Genomic DNA, 18,402 nt, shown 5'->3' on the forward strand with positions numbered 1-18,402 from the left:
AAGTGGGAAGGAAAATCCCAAAGGGAATCCGGGAAAAGCCCAGGAGAATCCCCATCCCTGCAGGGATTTCGGGGTCAGCTGGAGGTGGCACTTGGGGACATGGCTGTGCTGGGGGACAGTTCCTCAACGAGGCCTTTCCCAACCTCAACGATCCCAGGATTCCATGGAAAAATCCCAGATGGGACTCGGAGCAATCCCTCACCCTCAGCATCATCCCAGGAAAACCTGGAGAGGCCAGCTGGGCCAGGAATGGGAGGCTGGAGCAGGACCTGGAGCAAATCCAGAGGAATCCATGGAATTGCTCCGAGGGCTGGAGCCCCTCTGCTCTGAAGCCAGGCTGGGAGAGCTGGGAATGTTCTCCTGGAGAAGGGAAGGATCCAGGGAGAGCTTCCAGCACATTCCAGGGCCTGGAGGGGCTCCGGGAGAGCTGGAATTTGGGAAAGGCCTGGAGGGACAGGACACAGGGAATGGTTCCCGACTGGAAAAGGGGAATTGGGGTGGGATTTGGGAAGGAATTCCTGGCTGGGCTGGAATTCCCAGAGAAGCTGTGGCTGCCCCAAATCCCTGGAATGTCCAAGGGTGGGTTGGACAGGGCTTGGAGCATCCTGGGATGGTGGAAGTGCTGGAAGTGGATGATCCTTCCAACCCAAACCATTCCATGATTCCAGAATTCCCTGCAGCTGCCACACCTGGAATTTTTTTTGCCCCAGCGCCAAGGCTGGAAAAGGTGGAGGAACAACAATTCCAAAGCTTTGTTCTCCTGGGCTCTGCTCCAGGCTGCTTCCCTGGGCTCCCTGTGAGCCATTCCCATGGGAATGCGGTGGGATTCACTCCCAGGGACACAAAGGTTTGTTAAATCCGTGCAGCTGGAAAAAAAAAACAAACCAGGAAGGGCTTTTCCCTGTGTGAATTTTTCAGGAATAAAACTGAATCCACGGTCTTTTCCCGACCCTCAAAATTTATGCACATTCCCCGTTGTGTTTTGAAGGTGTTTTCATGTTTTTAAGGAGTTTCCCATTTGTGTTTCCATGGATATTTGGAAACATTCCCGCTGATTTTTCACAGGCTCGTCGGCAATCCCAGTTTTTATGGATAAAAAATTTTAGGGATATTGGGAGGACACAGCAATTCCATGGTTTGTTAGAATTAGAAATAAATAGGAATGAAGCAGCCCCTTGCATTTCCAGCTGTAGGAAAGAGCTGGATTTACAGAAGGATCCAGGATTTTTAGAGGAATAAAACAATTTCCTCGCCAACCCAGGGGCTGATCCAGCTCCCACCACAATTCCTGGGAGTTTGAGTGGGAATTTCACATTTAACTCATTCCCTTCCTGATTTTTAACCTCTGCCATCCCAAAAAAAGCAGAATTCCATCAGTTTTTAAGTCCTGTCATTACAAACGGACGAGGACACATCATTTTTTTTATGGAATTTATCATTCCAGCTGCACAATCCCAACAGCTGCAGCTGCTCTTACCTTGTTGCGAATCCCAGGTTTCCAAGAGCAGATTTTTTGGGATTTAAAGTTCATGGGTTCTGGGAATTGCCCAGCATTCCAATCTGGACTAAAACAGCTCCTTATTTCAGTCTGATCCAAAGATTCCCGATGTCCTCCCAGGGCTGAGGTCCCACCACGGATTCCCGCAGATTTTGGGATCAGCCGTGGGATACAAAAAGGATTGAAAAGGTTGGTGCAGCTTCAAGAGCCTCACAATTCCAGGAATTTCAGGGATTAGGGGAGAGCAGGTGCATGAAGAGCTGGAAAATCAATGATCCAGGTGGATTTTGTGTGGAAATTCCCAGGAAAAGCCGTGAGGATCCCGAGAAGTGGAGATTTCCTTGGATGGTTCTGTTTCAGGGAGCTGCATGGGAAGAAGGGAAGCTCAGCCCTGGAATCTGGAAATGAAAGAAGAAAATAAATTTATAAACAAATTAATATTATAAATTTATATTAAAATTTATATTAAAATTTATAATAAGTAAATAAATAAATAAAAATATAATAAATTCAATTATATATTATAATATACAATCAATTCTATAAAATATGTAATTATTCTATAATTATTAAAAAAATTACTAATAATTTACTAAATAATTTATTTAGTAAATATATATTAAATAAATATAAATTAAATAATAATTACAAATAATTTACTTAAAAATAAATTTGCTAATTAATAATTAATTAGTAAATAATAATTAATTTTAGAAAATACATAATTATATAGTATATAAAACATATAATTATATAATTATTATTATACATAAAATAAAATTATTTTTATTATTTATAAATTATTTATATAATTTATATCATGTCTATATCATTATATCATATCTATTATTTATATAATTTATATAATTTAGAAATTATTATAATTATTATCTATATTATATATTCTATATAATATTCTATAGACTACATATAAATTATTAAAATTATTATAATTCTTACAATTCTTCTATTTTCTATTTTTCCTTCTATTTTCTTCTATTTTAATTGTAAATTATTATACTGATTATAAATTATTGTATTATATATAATTTTATATATTTATTATAGTATACCATAAATACAATATATAATTATATATGTTTAATAAATATAATACAATAAATATAATACAATAAATATAATACAATTAATATAATATAATTAATATAATATAATTAATATAATATAAAAATATATAATATATAATTTATTATATATAATAATATAATTATTACTATAATATAATATATATATCTATTATTATATTATATATATTTTATATATAATATAATAGAAAATAATATATAACTTACTATAAATTCTATAATTTATCATTATACATAATAAAATTATTTTTATCAGAAGCAGGAACGTGATAAAAACATGGAATTGTTGAGGTGAGAAAGGACCTAAAGATGGTCTAATTCCAAACCAAGAGAACACCTCCCACTCTCCCAGGTTGCTCCAACCTGGCCTTGGACACTTCCAAGAATGGAACAGCCACAACTTTTTTGGAAAACCTGTCCCAGGGAAGAGCGCAGCCCCATCCCCTCCACAACCTTTGGAAATAATCCTATTTCAAACATTTCTCCTCAATCCACTTCCCAATCCAGCTCAGCTTCTCCGCTCGATTCTGGGTAAAAATCCCAACATTTTAATCAATGTTTCCCTGAGGGAAGGGATAACCAACGTACCACATGGAAAAGGAGCGGCTTTCCTCTTGCATTCCCTGGAAAACCCGGATGATCTCCGGCTTCCTGGCCAGCTGCCGTGCCAGCATTCCCGAGTTATCCGGAGCGTCACGGAGCCCGGCTCGCAGCAGGACGCCGGCGGCCTCGGCGCGCTGCCCGGCGCCGGCCGCGTGCAGGGCTGGGGGGACACAACCAGTTGGGCTCATCCTGCTCTGGGATAAAATCCGGGATTCCCATGGAAGGAAACAGGTGGAGGGGGGAAATGGTGGTTTTTTCCCAGTGTGGAATGGTGGAGCGGTTTGGGTTGGGAAAAAGTTGTGGAATTAATCTTGGGATCATCGAGTGTGAGCTTCCATCCTGCTGCCATGGACAGGGAGCTCCCACTGTCCCAGAATTCCTTCCCAAATCCCACCCCAGTTCCCCTTTTCCAATCTGGAGCCATTCCCTGGCTCCTGCCCCCTCCAGGCCTTTCCCAAATCTTGGCTCTCTTGGAGCCCTGGAATGTGCTGGAAGCTCTCCCTGGATCCTTCCCTTCTCCAGGAGAACATTCCCAGCTCTCCCAGCCTGGCTCCAGAGCCTGACATTGGATCCATCTCCTCTCCAAGGAATTGATGGACCCAGGGCCTTCCCTTGCAATCTCAGGAAGCCACCAAGGCTCTCCCTTCCCTTTCCCTCTCTTTCCCATCCCCATTTCCCAGAAAAATCCCTCGGGATGGATTCGGAGCCTCCCAAATCCCAGAATCCCGGAATGCTTTGGGATGGGATCCAGGGACCTTCAATCCCATCCCATTCCAATCCCACCATCCCAGGCTGCTCCAACCCTTCCTTGGCCATTCCCGGGATCCAGGGGCAGCCCCAGCTGCTCTGGGAATTCCAACCCAGCTCTTCCCCATTCTCACTGTAAAAGAAAAAATCTCCCTGTAATCCAAATGAGGTTTCCTGATCCCTCTGGATAATCCTGCTGTGGATGAGAAGCTTCCCAAGGACGCAGTGACCCAAACCCAGCCAAGGAGGAGCAACAGGAAAAAAACATCCCAGGGCTGGATGAGCTCAGCGGAGCTCAGATTTAATCCCACAGGAGGTGGAGGGAGAGGCGGCTCCGCTAAAACCTTTCACCAAACCCCAGGGCTGGGCAATTCCCCAATGGTTGAAACCATTTGTCCATTTTTTTTTTTTCACAAATTTTTAATTTTTTTAGGGTTTTTTTGGGAGATGCTGATGCAAGAGCTTGCCTGAGCTTTTCCCGCTGGGAATGCCGATGCTCCGGCATCGCTATAGCAACTCTACTTCCGTGCCAGCTCCCTGGTATTATTTGCTCATCAGCCATTTCCAGGCTGATTTGCTAAGGAATTGAGGTTGGAGAGCTCAATCCATGTGTTTGTCCATCCAACCTGCTTCCAACAGGATCATTCCAGAGAAATTTTAGCGGGAGGAGGCAGCACTGGGGCTCCTCAGGTGAAAAATAAGCAGGGAATTCCCAGTTTGTGTCTCTGTTCTTCCCCCAGCCCCTCCCAGGCAAAAGCTCCAGCAGAAATTCCAGTAAATTGAAAGCCAGGGAATGCAAAATGCCCAAAAAACCCTGGGATGGATCCATGGTGTTGCTCCCAGAGCAAATGTATCCATGGATTTGGCATCTCCCGTGCATGCAGAGGTTGGGATGCACTCATGGAAGCTCCAGGTGTCACATAAAGCTTGGAAAAACAGCTTGGAATTCTCACCAGAACGGCCCTTCCCATCCTTAGCCTGGATATCAGCACCGAGGGACAGCAGGGTCTGGATGGTTTGTCCATGTCCTTCCTGCAGAAGGTGGGATTTGGGATCAGCTCTGCGCTCGGATCCATCCCTGACCTGGAATTGCTCTGTTCTGCTCAGGTCTGGGGGATCCAGAGGATCTTGGAGCAGATGGAAATCAAGGTCAGCTGCCTGTGGCAGGGAAGATCAGATCCATGAGGCAGGAATTGCTCCAGCTGCTGTGATCCCACGGGAATTGGCCAGAAAGGTCCCACCAGGCACCTTCCTAAAAATCCCAGAATGGTTTGGGTTGGAAAAAATCCTTAAAGATCATCAAATTCCAACAACAGGGACACCTTCCCTATCCCAGGCTGCTCCAAGCTGGCCTTGGACATTCCAGGGATCCAGAGGCAGCCACAGCTGCTCTGGGAATTCCAGCCCAGCCAGGAATTCCTTCCCAAATCCCATCCATGGCAGTGGGAAGCCATTCCCTGTGTCCTGTCCCTCCAGGCCTTTCCCAAATTCCAGCTTTCCTGGAGCCCCTCCAGGCCCTGGAATGTGCTGGAAGCTCTCCCTGGATCCTTCCCTTCTCCAGAAGAACATTCCCAGCTCTCCCAGCCTGGCTCCAGCCCTGGAGCTCTCTCCAACTCTGAGTTCCAAACCCCTCCAGGATTCCCAGAGGATCTGGAGTTGATTTTTCCAGGGTTATTCCAACCCAAGGTGCAGAACCTGTTGCTGATCTGGGCCGTTGCTCATCTGCCTCCCTCAGGCACCAGAATTTCCCAAAGAATTCCTCCAGGAATTCCTCTTCTTCCCTGGGAGAAAACCCAGGGATCCACAGTGTCCTCCCTCCTTCCTCTGCCAGGAATTTCAAATTCCACAGGGAAAAACCCAGCCCAGCCCCCAAGCTCCCTGCAGAGGCTTTTCCAGAAATAAATCCTTTCTCCCTAAATAACACGCCTGATTTTGGAATTCCATCCTCAGTGCCATGAATTAAGTCTTTGTCCTGAGGCCTGGGAATGGAGAGCTCTTATTTTTATCCCCCTCCCCACCCACTCTTTTTTTTCCCCCTGTTCCCATAGGATTCCACAGCATCTTCCCTGCTCCTGAGGCTCCCATTTCCCTGAAAATCCAATTCCATGGCAAAGCCAGGAATTGCTGTAGCTGCCATAGCCCTGGCAGCAAATTGAAAAAAAAAAAAAAAATTTGATTTTCCTGTGTTTAGAAATGCAAAAGAAGAAAAGAGGGAGATAAAACCACAAACAAATGCTGCTGTAAATACAAAGTGACACCGGGGAAGGGAGAGAATCCCATCCAATCATTCCCAAATCCCAGGATTTGCTGGATTTGCTCCAAGGCACGTTATATTCCCCCCAGAGCTGTTCCACGTACCCTTGGCAACCAGAAGGGCTTTGGATGTGGATCCTGGGAGCAGGAGGCCGGGAAAACGGGAGAAAGGGCTCCTTTGTGGGAGCGGGCACGGCTGGATGGAGCCAGAATTCCCAGGGAATGGCACGGATGGTTTCGTAGGAGCAGAGCACTGGGATGGGGATTTATTCCCACCACAAGGCTCAGAGATCTGGATTTAACAGATCCCAGGAATGATCCTGGTCAGCTGGGAAGTTCTGGGATCTGCTCTGCATTCCCAGGGAATGTTGCAGGACCCACAGCTCTGCTTCCCACATGGGCTGGGAGGAGGAGAAAGCTCCAGTGGCTCTGGAATTCAAAACAACTCCAGTGTGAAGGACACAGATAAAATCCCAGGAGCTTCCCCCGCCTTCCCAGCTCTCCTTTGCCACATCTCCTGTCCCTCCCCAGCTGGCAGCTGGAATTAATGAAACAAACATGGAATTCCTGGGGTGGGAAGGACCTCAGAACCCACCCAGTGCCACCCCTGCCATGGCAGGGACACCTCACACCATCCCAGGCTGCTCCAAGCTCCATCCAAGCTGGTCTTGGGCATTCCAGGGATCCAGGAGCAGCCACAGCTGCTCTGGGAATTCCAGCTCAGCCAGGAATTCCTTCCCCAGATCCCATCCATCCCTGCCCTCTGGCAGTGGAAGCCATTCCCTGTGTCCCGTCTCTCCAGGCCTTGTCCCCAGTCCCTCTCCAGCTCTCCTGGAGCCCCTTTAGGCCCTGGAATGTGCTGGAAGCTCTCCCTGGATCCTTCCCTTCTCCAGGAGAACATTCCCAGCTCTCCCAGCCTGGCTCCAGCCCTGGAGCAGCTCCATGCACTCCTCTGGACTCTCCAGATCCTCCTGATGTTGCTCCCAGGGCTGGGATCTGCTGCTCCAGGTGGGATCTCCCCTCTCCCTGCTTCCCAGAAAACAGGGAATAGTCAGGAGGAGCAGAGGATGAGCCAGGAATACAAACCCATGGTGGCAAACACCTGATCCAGCCTGGCTGAGGTGCCTGGCACAAGCTTTTCCAGGGGAATTTGGGAGCAGGGACAAACCTTGGCAGCGTAGTGCAGGGCTGGCAGCCGCAGGGACGTCGCTCTCCCGTTGACATCCACACCCAGCTCGGACACCAGGAACTGGATGGATCCATCCTGGGCTGTCACAGCTGCTCTGTGCAGGGCCTGAGCACCCAGGGCATCCACAGCTGTGGGACAGGCCTGGAATTCAGGAATATCACCGGAATAACACATAAAGGGGGCTCATCCCAAATGACAGCACCACCCTCTGGAGGTACCGGCGCCGCCTGGAAACTTCCGGGAGGTTTCCAAGGTCTCCCACCCTCAGTGCCTGGAATGTGAGGGTAAAACCACAGCAAACTTCCCAACAGCTCTGGGAGATCAGCCATGAGGGAGCCCCAGCCTGCTGGGATCATCCAGGAATCAATCAATCAATCAATCATCAGTAAATTATTGATTGCAGCGCTCTGGTTCCTCCAGCACGCTCCAATGGCATTCTCTGGAGGAAATCAGGGACTTCTGGGAGAGAGCACAGGACCTGCCAGGAGAGAGGGAGGGCAGGGAGGAGCTCTGGATAACTCATGGATGGACATTTCCACCTTCTCCACGGCCTCTGGCATTCCAAGAGCTCTGACACAGCTGCCCCTGGAGCGCTGGGAATGTCCTGACCCCTCCTGCTGTCACCATCCCACAGAAGCTGTGGCTGCCCCTGGATCCCTGGAAGTGCCCAAGGCCAGGCTGGATGGAGCCTGGAGCCACCTGGGATGGTGGGAGCTGTCCCTGCCCATGGAAGGAGGGGATGGAATGAGATGATTTTTAAGCTCTTTCCAATCCAAACCATTCCATGATTCCCACTGACCTCACTCAACCAAACCCTTCCCATCTCCAGGAGGGAATTACTTTTTTTTTTTCACCACAATTCCTTTCTTTCCAATTTGGGAATTGGCTTCCCCAGTGAGGATGAAGATGTGGATCCTGGAAAAGGCGGTGAGGAATTGTGGCACTCACCTGGTGTTTTTCCAGGAGCAGCCGGGCGATGCCGACGTGTCCGTTCTGGAGAGCGTCCATGAAGGGAGTGACCCCACAGCTGTCCCTGCTGTCAGGCTGGTACTGACACCTGGGAATCCAGGAGGAAAAATCGGGATACAGCTGCTGGCAGCTCCAAAATCCTTATGGAATCCCTCTCAGCAGCTGGGATTGGAAATGGAATATATAAAGCTCATCCACATCCCCTGGCTTGGTGGGTTTTAGGGTTTGGGGAATGGGGATTTTTTTTTTGGATCAGGGATCAGGTTCAGCTCATTTGTAATTCCCTTTTTCCCTGAGCAGAGGGCCTGGAAGCAGGGAATAACCAGATCCTCATGGAATGATGTGCAAAATCAAGAGCCCACCAGTCTCATTCCAGTTAAAACGAGGGAAAACTGAATTAAAACTGAATTAAAGATCACAGAGTTCTTCATGCTGGGTTGGGATGAGCTGCAATTCCCAGGAAAAGCTGCTCTGGGAATTTAGGAAGGGAACAGAGCTGCTTTAAAGCCACTTCCCAGCAATTTCCCCAGGAGCCAGAAAAGGATAAACCCAGCTTAGGGAAGCTGCCAGGAATCCCTTTGGGAATGAATCAGCAGGGAAAAGAAAGTTACATAACTGGGATTTGTGTCATAACCAAGAGGGAGCCCATCCCCAGGGAATCCTTGTCTCTTTCCCAGCTGGGAAAAACCTGGAAAAGCCAGCCTCGGGATGGAGGGGCAGGGCAGGAGCAGCACAAGCATCCTTTGTGTCCAAATCCTGGCAGGGAATGGGAGGTGGGGGAGGAAAAGCTGGAAAAGCTGGAAGGAGCCTGCTTACCGCTCCAGGAGCAGCTCCACGACCTGGGAACAGCCGTGCATCGCTGGGAAAAGATGGGAAAAAAACCAGGAAAAACATGGATTGATTGTGTTTTGTGGTTTTGTGTTCCTACAGCAAGGCACGCTCGGGGTGTTGATCCTTTTGGGATGAGGGAAGGAGCTCGGGATTCAAGGGTTTTTAATCCCATCAGTTTTTGGGTGGGATTAAAATAAAAAAAGGTTTCCTTTCGTCTGATCCCACCGGGAAATGTGAGGTAAAGCAGGAAAAATGTGTGGAATGGGAACTGCCTGGATTGAATCTGCCACAGGATTCAGCTGGAACAAAAAGGGATTCTCCCAGTAATTTGTTCATTCCCGAGTTGGGATGTGGGAGAAGCCAGAGGAAGACAAAGGAAATGCTGGATAATATTCCCAGCCCTCCTCAGCCACTCCCATCTCATCTCAGAGGGAAAACAACAACAGAGGGGGAGGATTTGGACCTGAGGCACTGAAATATTCCTGTTTTTTCCAGGTTTTTTAAACATTTTCACTGGATCAAAGCTTTGATCCAGCTTTTTGCTATTTTTTTCTTCCCCCCTTGCAGGTTGTTTTGCAAAACAAATGGAATATATTCAAGAGGAAAAAAAAACAAAATATCAAAGCAAGGCTGGAGCTGCTCCATCAGGTGATGGAAAAAGGGATCCTGGGAAATGTGTGTTCCCAGGAACAGCTTCCAGCTGGAATCCCAGTGAGGGATTCCCAGATTTTTGCTCTTTGACCGTTCTGAGCTGATGGAAAACACAAATTAAGGGGAAGAAAAATCCCTCCAAGCAGCACAATTCCATCTTTTACCAGGAAGAGAGGCATGGGAAAGCTGGGATCCACTTCCTCTGATTGCCTCTTCCCAGCTTTCTTCCCTTGGGACTGAAGAGGCAACAAATCTGAAGGAATCAATCCTTATTAATATAATAAATATAATAAAGTAAATAATATAAAAAAATAATATAAAAATAATTGCAGGAGAGAGAAAATGACCCCTCATAAATATAACAAATATAAATATAACAAATATAAATATAACAAATATAAATATAACAAATATAAATATAAGAAATATAAATATAACAAATATAAATATAATAAATATAAATAATAATATAAAAATTAATATAAAAAATAATTGCAGGAAGGAGAAAATCACCCCTCATAAATATAACAAATATAAATATAACAAATATAAATATAACAAATATAAATAATAATATAAAAATTAATATAAAAAATAATTGCAGGAGGTAGAAAACGACCTCTGAAATGTAATAAAATAAACATAATATATATAAATAAATACAATAAATATAAAATAATAAATATAAAATAATAAATATAAAATAATAAAAATAATACAAAAAATTAATATAAAAATAATTGCAGGAAGGAGAAAATCACCCCTCATAAATATAACAAATATAAATATAAAAAATATAAATATAATAAATATAAATAATAATATAAAAATTAATATAAAAAATAATTGCAGGAGGTAGAAAATGACCTCTGAAATGTAATAAAATAAACATAATATATATAAATAAATACAATAAATATAAAATAATAAATATAAAATAATAAATATAAAATAATAAAAATAATACAAAAAAATTAATATAAAAATAATTGCAGGAAGGAGAAAATCACCCCTCATAAATATAACAAATATAAATATAAAAAATATAACTATAATAAATATAAATAATAATATAAAAATTAATATAAAAAATAATTGCAGGAGGTAGAAAACGACCTCTGAAATGTAATAAAATAAACATAATATATATAAATAAATACAATAAATATAAAATAATAAATATAAAATAATAAAAATAATACAAAAAAATTTATATAAAAATAATTGCAGGAAGGAGAAAATGACCCCTCAAATAGAATAAATATAAATATAATATATAAAAATACAATAAATATAAATATTATATATATAAATATGATAAATATAATAAAAATAATACAAAAAATTAATATAAAAATAATTACAGGAGGGAGAAAACGACCCCTCATAAATATAATAAAATAAATAGAATATATAAAAATAAATATAAACATTATAAATAGAAATACAATAAATATAAATATAATATATAGAAATACAATAAATATAATAAAAATAATATTAAAAATTAATATAAAAATAACTTCAGGAGGAAGAAAACGACCCCGCAAATATAATATAATATATAAAAATAAATATAAATATAATAAATATAAATATAATAAATATAATAAATATAATATTAAAAATTAATATCAAAATAATTGCAGGTGGGAGAAAACGACCCCTCAAATTTAATAAAATAAATATAATATATATAAAATAAATAGAAATATAATACATATAAAAATAATAAATATAAACATAGTAAGTATAAATATAGTAAATATAAACATAGTAAATATAAATATAATAAATGTAAATTTAATAAATATAAATATAATAAAAATAATATTAAAAATTAATATCAAAATAATTGCAGGAGGGAGAAAACAACCCCTCATAAATATAATAAAATAAATATAATAAATATAATAAAAAATAATATTAAAAAATTAATATAAGAAATAATTCCAGGAGGGAGAAAACAACCCCTCAAATATAATAAAATAAATATAATACATATAAAATAAAAATAAAAATAATAAATATAAATATAATAAAAATAATATGAAAAATTAATATCAAAATAATTGCAGGAGGAAGAAAATGACCCCTCATAAATATAATAAAATAAATATAATAAAAAAATATTTTAAAAATTAATATAAAAAGTTATTGCAAGAGGGAGAAAACGACCCCTCAGCAATCCAGAAAGGCAGCTGGCCTACTCATGGGTTACAGCCACAGCTCTGGGATGGAAATCCATGGAAAATCCATGGAAAATCCATGGAAAAGGCAGTTTATCCTGACAGGATTCCCTCCACAGCCCCTCCTGCCTCAGGAGCTGGGAATATCCACTGGGAAAAGCGTGGGGATACCAGGGAGGAGCAGTTTGGGATCAAACTGAACCGGGGGCAGTGAGGGGGGTTAATTTTAATTCCCCAATTCCATCATTCCAGCCCTTCCCCATTCCCAGGGTCTGGCTGGATGAGGAAATTCCAGAAATCCACCCAAATTGTGGATCAGTGGCTTTGCCAAAGAAATATTTCTTTTTCCAGAAGTTTCTATCCCTAAAGGAAGAGCAGAACAGGAATTTACAATTTTTAGGAGAAAAGGGAAGGAAGCAGGGATAAGGCTGGAATTTCTCCCAAAAATCCAACTGGATCCACAGCGTGGGCAGCAGGGGAAGGGAATTCTGCCCCTTTGTTCCACTCAGGTGATCCCACATGGAGTCCAGCTCTGGGATCCCAATTTATTCCCATATCCCAAGGCAGGGAGAAGACTTTGGTTCAAATCCAGATTTGGATAATCCCAAATCCCAGAGCTCACCCTGACCCTGGAATGTCCAATTGTCCCCCTCAAGTCCCAGATCCCAGCCCAACATCCCCCTCCTGCTGGGAGAGGAGCTGCCAATTCCATGGAAACACCACCTGGAGTAAGGCAGGGATGGGAGAACACTGGAAAAATCGGGATCAGCCGCTTCAGGCAACCTGCTCTGATCCCAAAAACAACTCATTCCCTGTTTTTTTTCATTCCCAGGTCAAGCACAAGGACTCGGTGGTGCCCAAGGGCTGGAATTGTCACGGCTGATGAGCCAAGAGTGACTGGAAAAGCCACGGGAATGACAACCCAGCAGGGGCTCCTCCCAACACCTCGGGTTTTTCCAGGGAGTCAATCCCCATTAAATTCTTTGGGAAAGGAATTTGGGTAGCCAGGGCTCATCTCTCCTGCTGAGGCCTGGGATACGCAGCCCAATTCCCACTCTGGATGTGGTCTGAGCCCTCCTGCTTCCCAACAATCCTGAGGATGGCTTTAGGGATTCCTAAAGCTGCCCATACCCTCAAAATATCCCTTCAAAGCAAGGAAAAGGGAATTGGATGTGGTGGGCTCCAAGGACAGCTCCTGGGTATTCCCAGCAGGGATTGTCCCTCCTCTTTGCAGGAAGGCCCCTCTGGAATTCTCACACCGTGGGATGAGAGCAAGGGAAATCCCAAATTTGTTTATTCTTGGAATCATGGAGCGATTTTGGTTGGAAAAGTGCTTGAGCCCAACCATTCCCAGCACTGCCACCGTGCCACATCCACATGGATCTGAAATCCCTCTGGGAATTGGGACTCCACCCCTGCCCTGGGCAGCTCATTCCAATGCTCACAAGCCTTTCCATGAAAGGAATTTTCCCAATATCCAACATAAACCTCCCCAAAATCCAAAGGTTCCTCTCAGCAGCTCTGCTGCTTTCAGGGATTGAAAACGCCGGGATGCGCTTGGAGCTGGGGAGGTTTTCCAGGAGCAGTTTACATACCAGGAAGGAAAATCAGATCCATATTCTAAGTGAAGGGAGCTCCACCTGTGTCAGGCAGAGATGAACTCAATCCCAAAACCAGCAGAAGATCCTGGGATGGATCCCTTCTCCCTGATTATTTTTTTCTTTCTCCAAAATAAGCTGGAAGCACATCCCTTTCCCGCTCTCCCAGATTTCCTGGGAGGTGGATCCGTACCTGCTGTGTGCAGAGGAGTTCTCCCTGTGGTGCTCTCCGTGTCCCAGCAGTTTGGAAACACATCCAGCAGGAACCGGAGAACCTCGGGATGCCCTTCCCTGCTGGCAATGTGGAAGCAATTCCAGCCATCCTTATTCCTCAACAAGGGATTGGCTCCGTGCTCCACCAGAGTTTTGATCACTTCCAAGTTTTTCCTGGTGCAAGCCATCATCAGGGGAGTCCTGGAAGAAAATTTGGGGGAATAAAATAACCTGGGATGAGAAATCCCCACCTGGATTCAGGTGCTTTGCCTGAGGATCCAGGAGATTTTACAGCACCAGTTTTCCAGGTTAGGAATACTTCAGCTCCTTTTCCGTGCAGACCCTCAGAGCATTCCATGTTTTTAAGGCAAATGAGACTTTTTCCAAAGGTTTGGATATGCCTTAGGAAGTGCAGAGCTCCCTGGTTTTAATCCAGGCTCATGGAATCTCAGCCTCAATTCCCAGCTCAGGAATGCAGCATTTGGATTTGTGGCTCCAAAGGACCCTCCCAGGCTTTCATCTGGGAGCTGGGGAGAATCCTTGTTTCCTTTTTCCAGAGATTTCCATCCCTAAGGGAAGAGTGGAGCAGGAATTTACAATTTTTAGGAGAAAAGTGGGGGAAAGCAGGGATAGGGCTGGAATTTCTCCCAAAAATCCAACTGGATCCAAGTGTGGGCAGCAGGGGAAGGGAATTCTGCCCCTTTGCTCCACTCAGGTGATCCCACATGGAGTCCAGCTCTGGGATCCCAACAGAAGGAGCTGGAGCTGCTGGAGCAAATCCAGAGGAATCCACGGAGCTGCTCCAGGGCTGGAGACAGGCTGGGAGAGCTGGGAATGTTCCCCTGGAGAAGGGAAAGATCCAGGGAGAGCTTCCAGCACATTCCAGAGCCTAAAGGGGCTCCAGGAGAGCTGGAGAGGGACTGGGGGCAAGGGATAGAAGGACAGGACACAGGGAATGGCTCCCCACTGCTAGAGGGATGGATGGGATCTGGGGAAGGAATTCCTGGCTGGGCTGGAATTCCCAGAGCAGCTGTGGCTGCCTCTGGATCCCTGGAATGTCCAAGGCCAGCTTGGAGCAGCCTGGGATAGGGAAATTGTCCCAGGTGGCACTGGATGATCCTGAAGCACTTTCTCATCCATTCCACGATCCCAAACACCACCTCCAGCAGCCACATTCCCACCTTCCCCTATCCCAATCCCAAATCCCAGCACCTACCAGTCCCCCTTTTTCAAGCAGTCCACGCTGGCCCCTCTCTCCAGGAGGAAGGACACACATTCCTGGTGTCCCATGGAAGCAGCCTCATGGATGGGTCTCTTGTAGTCCCCGTTGGCCACCTCCGGGTCCATCCCAATCTCCTGGATCAGGAATTCCAGCACATCCCGGTGCCCCAACCGAGCCGCGTGGTGCAGCAGGGAGTCTCCCAAACGTCCCCAGTGCCAGCTGAGAGCCTCTGGAATCTCATCCAGCCTCAGCTCATCCCGTAGGAGATCCAGGTTTCCCTCCTGGACCAGCCTCATGAGGCGTCGCGGCCTCTCCTGCTCCGCCATGGAGCCGGGCCTGAGGGGAAAAAGGCAAAAAAATCAGGATTTTATGGGATATCCTGCTTGGTTTGGGAGCTTGGGATAAGCAGGAATGAGGTTTTCCCTCAGAAGAAGCAGACCCTGGTGTTTGTATCTAGAAATATGAGAATTTTTCCCTCAGGAAATCCCAAGTTTCCCTCCTGGACCAGCCTGAGGAGCTGCCGCGGGCTCTCCTGCTCTGCCATGGAGCCAGGCCTGAGGGGAAAGAGGCCAAAAAATTGGGATTTTGCAGGATATTCTGCTTGGTTTGGAGGCTTGGGATAAGAAGGAATGAGGTTTTCCCTCAGGACATGCAGACCCTGGTGTCTGAATCCAGAAAAATGGGAATTCTTCCCTCAGGAAATCCCACATTTCCCTCCTGGACCAGCCTCAGGAGCCACCACAGCCTCTCCCGCTCCGCCATGGAGCCTAAGGGGAAAAAGGCAAAAAAATCTGGATTTTACGGGATATCCTGCTTGGTTTGGGGGCTTGGGATAAGAAGGAATGAGGTTTCCCCTCAGGAGAAGCAGACCCTGGTGTCTGCATCCAGAAATATGGGAATTTTTCCCTCAGGAAATCCACAAATCCTGTAGCACATCCAGGTTTCCCTCCTGGACTAGCCTCGGGAGCTGCCACGGCCTCTCCTGCTCTGCCATGGAGCCAGGCCTGAGGGGAAAGAGGCCAAAAAATTGGGATTTTGCAGGACATTCTGCTTGGTTTGGGGGCTTGGGATAAGAAGGAATGAGGTTTTCCCTCAGGACATGCAGACCCTGGTGTCTGAATCCAGAAAAATGGGAATTCTTCCCTCAGGAAATCCCACATTTCCCTCCTGGACCAGCCTCAGGAGCCACCACAGCCTCTCCCGCTCCGCCATGGAGCCTAAGGGGAAAAAGGCAAAAAAATCTGGATTTTACGGGATATCCTGCTTGGTTTGGGGGCTTGGGATAAGAAGGAATGAGGTTTCCCCTCAGGAGAAGCAGACCCTGGTGTCTGCATCCAGAAATATGGGAATTTTTCCCTCAGGAAATCCACAAATCCTGTAGCACATCCAGGTTTCCCTCCTGGACTAGCCTCGGGAGCTGCCACGGCCTCTCCTGCTCTGCCATGGAGTCAGGCCTGAGGGGAAAAAGGCAAAAAAAATCAGGATTTTGTGGGATAGCCTGCTTGGGATAAGCAAGAATGAGGTTTCCCCTCAGGAGAAGCAGAGCCTGATGTCTACCTCCAGAAAAATGGGAATTTTTCCCTCAGGAAATCCCAGGTTTCCCTCCCGGACCAGCCTGAGGAGCCACCACAGCCTCTCCCGCTCTGCCATGGAGCCAGGCCTGAAGAGGCCAAAAAATCTGGATTTTACGGGATATCCTGCTTGGTTTGGGGGCTTGGGATAAGAAGGAATGAGGTTTTCCTTCAGGAGAAGCAGACCCTGGTGTTTGCCTCCAGAAATATGGGAATTTTTCCCTCAGGAAATCCCACATTTCCCTCCTGGACCAGCCTCAGGAGACACCGTAGCCTCTCCTGCTCCACCATGGAGTCAGGCCTAAGGGAAAAAAGGTCAAAAAATTGTGATTTTGTGGGATATCCTGGTTGGTCTGAGGGGTGGGATAAGAAGGAATGAGGTTTTCCTTCAGGAGAAGCAGACCCTGGTGTTTGCCTCCAGAAAAATGGGAATTTTTCCCTCAGGAAATCCACAAACCACCCTCTCCCTCAGGATGAGCAGGAATTTCATTCTCCCTCAGGATAATGAAAAATTTCCCTTCAGAAAACCTGGGCCTGGCCTCTCCTTCAGGAAAACCAGGAATTTTTGTCTCCCTCTGGAATTTGAGAAGCAGCCACCCCTCAGTAAGAGCAGAAATTCCATTTTTCCTTGAGAACATTAGGATCTAGTCTCTCCCTTCAGAAAATAGAATTTCCTTTTCTTTAGGATCTGATCTTTCCTTTAGGAAAAACAGAATTTCCCTTTTCCCTCAGGAAAACCAGAAGCTTCTTTTTCCATTGGGAAGTTCAGGAACCAAATGTTCCCTCTGTAAGAAATTCAGTTTTCCCTCTGGAAAACCAGAAATCAACGTTTCCCTCAGGAAAGTGTCCTCTCCTTTAGGCAAAAAGAAATTCCTTCTTTCCTTAGGAAAAACAGAAACCAGAGTCTCCCTTAGCAAATCCTGAAACTCCTTTTTTCCTCAGGAAAAAATGGACAATTTCTTCTTCCTCAGGAAAACCAGGATCTTACCTCTTCACCCAGAAAACCTGAAATTCCTTCTTTCTTTAGGAAAACCAGGAACTTCCTTTTTCCTCGGAAAAACATGGAATTAGCCATTCCATCAGGAAAAACAGTTTTGCTTTTTCACATGGAAAACCAGGAATCGGTTTCTCCCTCAGAAAAAACAGGAAATTCTGTTTTCCTTCAGGAAAATTAGAAACCAACCTCTCCCTCTGGAGTAAAATTCCCATTCTCTCTGGGAAAACTCAAAAATTCCTGTTCCTCTTAGGAAAGTCAGAAACCAGCTGGAAATCCATAAATTTTCCTTTTCACGCAGGAAAATCTGAAATTCCCTTTTACCTCTGGAAAATGAATTCTTTTCTTTCCCTGTGGAAATTCAGACACCAACCCCTCCTCCAGGACAAGCAGTAATTCCCTTTTCCCTCCCAAACGAACGGGATATTCCCTTTTTCCTCAGGAAAAACCCAAAAATTCCCTTTTACCTCATGAAAAAAACAGAAATTCCCTTTTCCCTCAGGAAAAAATCAGAAACTCCCATTTCCTTCGGGGCTTCTGGGATAGGGCCGTTCCCGCAGCCCGGGGATTCCCTTCCCCCCACCATATTCCCTCCTCAGCTCGTCCCAGACCTCAGAATTCCCGCGGGAAAATTCCCAGTTTTTCCAACCCACCCGCGCGCTGCGGAGACCTCGTGACGTCACGCGCGGAGAACATTACGTCATCACAAGGAGCGCTGTAAATAAACCCCGCCCAACCCGGATGTGCAACGCCATTGGACAGCGCCGG

The 18,402-nt window shown here is 45.0% G+C and overlaps 1 protein-coding gene across 7 annotated transcripts; it reads right to left on the bottom strand.

The window, feature by feature from the left end:
* Nucleotides 1-1,426: 1,426 nt before the first annotated feature.
* ANKRD16 (ankyrin repeat domain 16) lies at nucleotides 1,427-18,361 on the bottom strand. 7 transcript variants are annotated; one of them, XM_005530991.3, is made up of 9 exons: nucleotides 18,288-18,361; nucleotides 15,064-15,405; nucleotides 13,828-14,048; nucleotides 9,182-9,224; nucleotides 8,345-8,453; nucleotides 7,376-7,537; nucleotides 4,908-4,986; nucleotides 3,193-3,367; nucleotides 1,760-1,896 (listed from the first exon to the last, which is right to left on the bottom strand). In XM_005530991.3, coding segments are annotated over exons 2-9 (1,122 nt in total). In that variant the 5' UTR covers nucleotides 15,396-15,405; nucleotides 18,288-18,361; the 3' UTR covers nucleotides 1,760-1,895. The 7 variants fall into 7 exon arrangements, with proteins under 7 accessions (XP_087911405.1, XP_005531048.3, XP_087911407.1 ...); XM_088055281.1 differs by lacking the exon at nucleotides 7,376-7,537; XM_088055279.1 differs by lacking the exons at nucleotides 4,908-4,986; nucleotides 7,376-7,537 and having other exon boundaries at nucleotides 1,427-1,896.
* Nucleotides 18,362-18,402: the final 41 nt, after the last annotated feature.

The sequence above is a fragment of the Pseudopodoces humilis genome, chromosome 5, assembly GCF_049639895.1.
Source record: "Pseudopodoces humilis isolate 2021_Gansu_Grassland_sample_001 chromosome 5, ASM4963989v1, whole genome shotgun sequence".
NCBI lineage: Eukaryota > Metazoa > Chordata > Aves > Passeriformes > Paridae > Pseudopodoces > Pseudopodoces humilis.